General features: G+C 56.7%; 1 protein-coding gene across 1 annotated transcript; it reads left to right on the forward strand.

The window, feature by feature from the left end:
- Window positions 1-360: 360 nt before the first annotated feature.
- LOC113980792 (zinc finger protein 239-like) lies at window positions 361-1,608 on the forward strand. The gene is made up of 2 exons (XM_027708011.1): window positions 361-412; window positions 602-1,608. The coding sequence occupies exons 1-2, from the start codon at window positions 361-363 to the stop codon at window positions 1,606-1,608; spliced, it is 1,059 nt and encodes a 352-aa protein (XP_027563812.1).
- The last annotated feature ends 395 nt before the right edge of the window (window positions 1,609-2,003 follow it).

The following is a 2,003-nucleotide window of genomic DNA, read 5'->3' on the forward strand; positions in this document are numbered from 1 at the left end:
TAAGTGGGACCCCCAGCATTGCAGAGAGGGGAGACCCTCCAAACCCCAGCGGGGAGAGACCAGAGAGGGGGAAGTTCTGGGAGAGATTTTTTGGGTTTATCCTCATATTTTGGAGTATTTTTTGGCTGAATTTCAACTTTTGGAGGGTGGCGGACTTCTTGCTATTTCTGAGAGTTTTTTAACTGAATCTTGGTTGTTTGGGTTTTTCTGGGCTGAATCTTGGTGTTTTGGAGGTTTTTATGGACACAGGATGCCCGGTGAGCTCTAGAGATGGACTTGGGCAGGAGGAACCCCCAAGCCAACACACTCAGCCCTTGTTTTCTCCCCCATCAGGATTTGTCCTTCCCAAAGCTTGGGCGGATGGAGGAGGAGGCTGCGAGGAAGAGGAAGATGCCTTGGGCCCCCCAGGCAGGTGAGGAGGAAGTCAGTGGCCCTTTGGGCGGGTGTTGTGCTGGCTCTGGCAGCCGAGCATGGCCCCCGGCTGCAGGACAACCCTGCTGCCGCCGCCGTCCTGCCGGGGCCGGAGTTGGGGGGATGTCCTTGGCCTTCCCTGTGGGCCGGAGGCAAATCCCCTCCCTGTCCTTCTTGCTTCCTGCCCCAGGCCCCGAGCTGAGGACGGAGAGCCCGGAGGACAAATCCCCCTGTGAGAAGCTGGTGGGAGAGGCCGTTTTGAAGGGCTCCACGGTGCAGGAAGGCAGCGGGGAGGAAAAGGTCCGGAGATCCCCCCACAGGAGGGGCTCCAAAGCCAGCCCAGGGTGCTCTGAGGAGGAAAGACCCAGCCTGTGCCGGGAAGGCGGCCGGAGCTTGAGGCGGAGCTCTGAACTGGTGGTCCCTGAGCAGCCTCCAAGCAGAGAGAAGCCCTTCAGGTGCTTGGAATGTGGGAAGAGCTTCAGGCAGAGCTCAAACCTGCTCCGACACCAGCCCATCCACACTGGGGAACGTCCCTACACGTGTGGGGAATGTGGGAAGAGCTTCAACTTCAGCTCCAACCTCCGCACCCACCAGCGCATTCACACTGGGGAACGGCCTTATTCTTGTAGGGAATGTGGGAAGAGCTTCAGCCATAGCTCAACCCTCCGTATCCACCAGCACATCCACACTGGAGAATGTCCCTACACATGTGGGGAATGTGGGAAGAGCTTCAGGAAGAGCTGCCACCTCCTGACCCACCAACGCATGCACACTGATGAACACCCCTACACGTGTGGGGAATGTGGGAAGAGCTTCATCACGAGTTCCAGCCTGATGCAACACCAGTGCATCCACACTGGAGAACGACCTTACACGTGTTGGGAATGTGGGAAGAGTTTTAGACAGAGCTCCACTCTCCACAACCACCAGCACATCCACACCGGGGAACGGCCTTACAAGTGCTTGGAATGTGGGAAGAGGTTTCAAACCAGCGGGAATCTCCTCCTGCATGAGCGAACGCACACGGATGAGAGGCCCTTCCGCTGCACCGACTGCGGGAAGGGCTTCAAGCAGAACGGCAACCTCGTCATCCACCGGCGCATCCACACCGGAGAGAGGCCCTACAAGTGTGGGGAGTGTGGGAAGAGCTTCACCCACAGGTCTGACTTGACCAGACACCAACGGACCCACCGGTAAGAGAAGCCTCGAGTGTGGGAAGAGCTTCATCTGCTGCTTCCACCCCAAATGAAGCCCCTGATGATGAGGCAACCCCTGGAGTCCAGTGACTGTCAGTCCATCCCTTTCTATCACAAAGGGCCAGTCCCCTTTCCCAGGGGCAGGTTCTGCCAACAGAACCCTTCTTGGGGGGTGTGTGGAGATTCCTGCCTTGGCTGGGGACCCCCCCAAGGTCACTGCTGGAGGTTGAGAGCAGAGATCTCCCTACAAGTGTTGGTCTGGGGGAGTTCCATCCATCTCTAATTAAGAATTCTTGCTTTTGTGCCAGCTTGAGTAGAATTGCTTCAACAATTGTTTTAGTGTAGAGCACTGTCCTATCCTATTCTGTACTCCTGGTAGTTTTAGTGTTTGTATTG

This window comes from Neopelma chrysocephalum, unplaced genomic scaffold (assembly GCF_003984885.1).
Source record: "Neopelma chrysocephalum unplaced genomic scaffold, ASM398488v2 Primary Assembly neopelma1_95219, whole genome shotgun sequence".
NCBI classification, from domain to species: domain Eukaryota; kingdom Metazoa; phylum Chordata; class Aves; order Passeriformes; family Pipridae; genus Neopelma; species Neopelma chrysocephalum.

Bases quoted from the DNA above. Each gene is read 5' to 3' on its own strand.
- LOC113980792 (XM_027708011.1), top strand. From the start codon at position 361: ATGGAGGAGGAGGCTGCGAGGAAGAGGAAGATGCCTTGGGCCCCCCAG. The intron at 413-601 runs GTGAGGAGGAAG...TTCCTGCCCCAG, and splicing joins GCCTTGGGCCCCCCAGGCAG to GCCCCGAGCTGAGGACGGAG.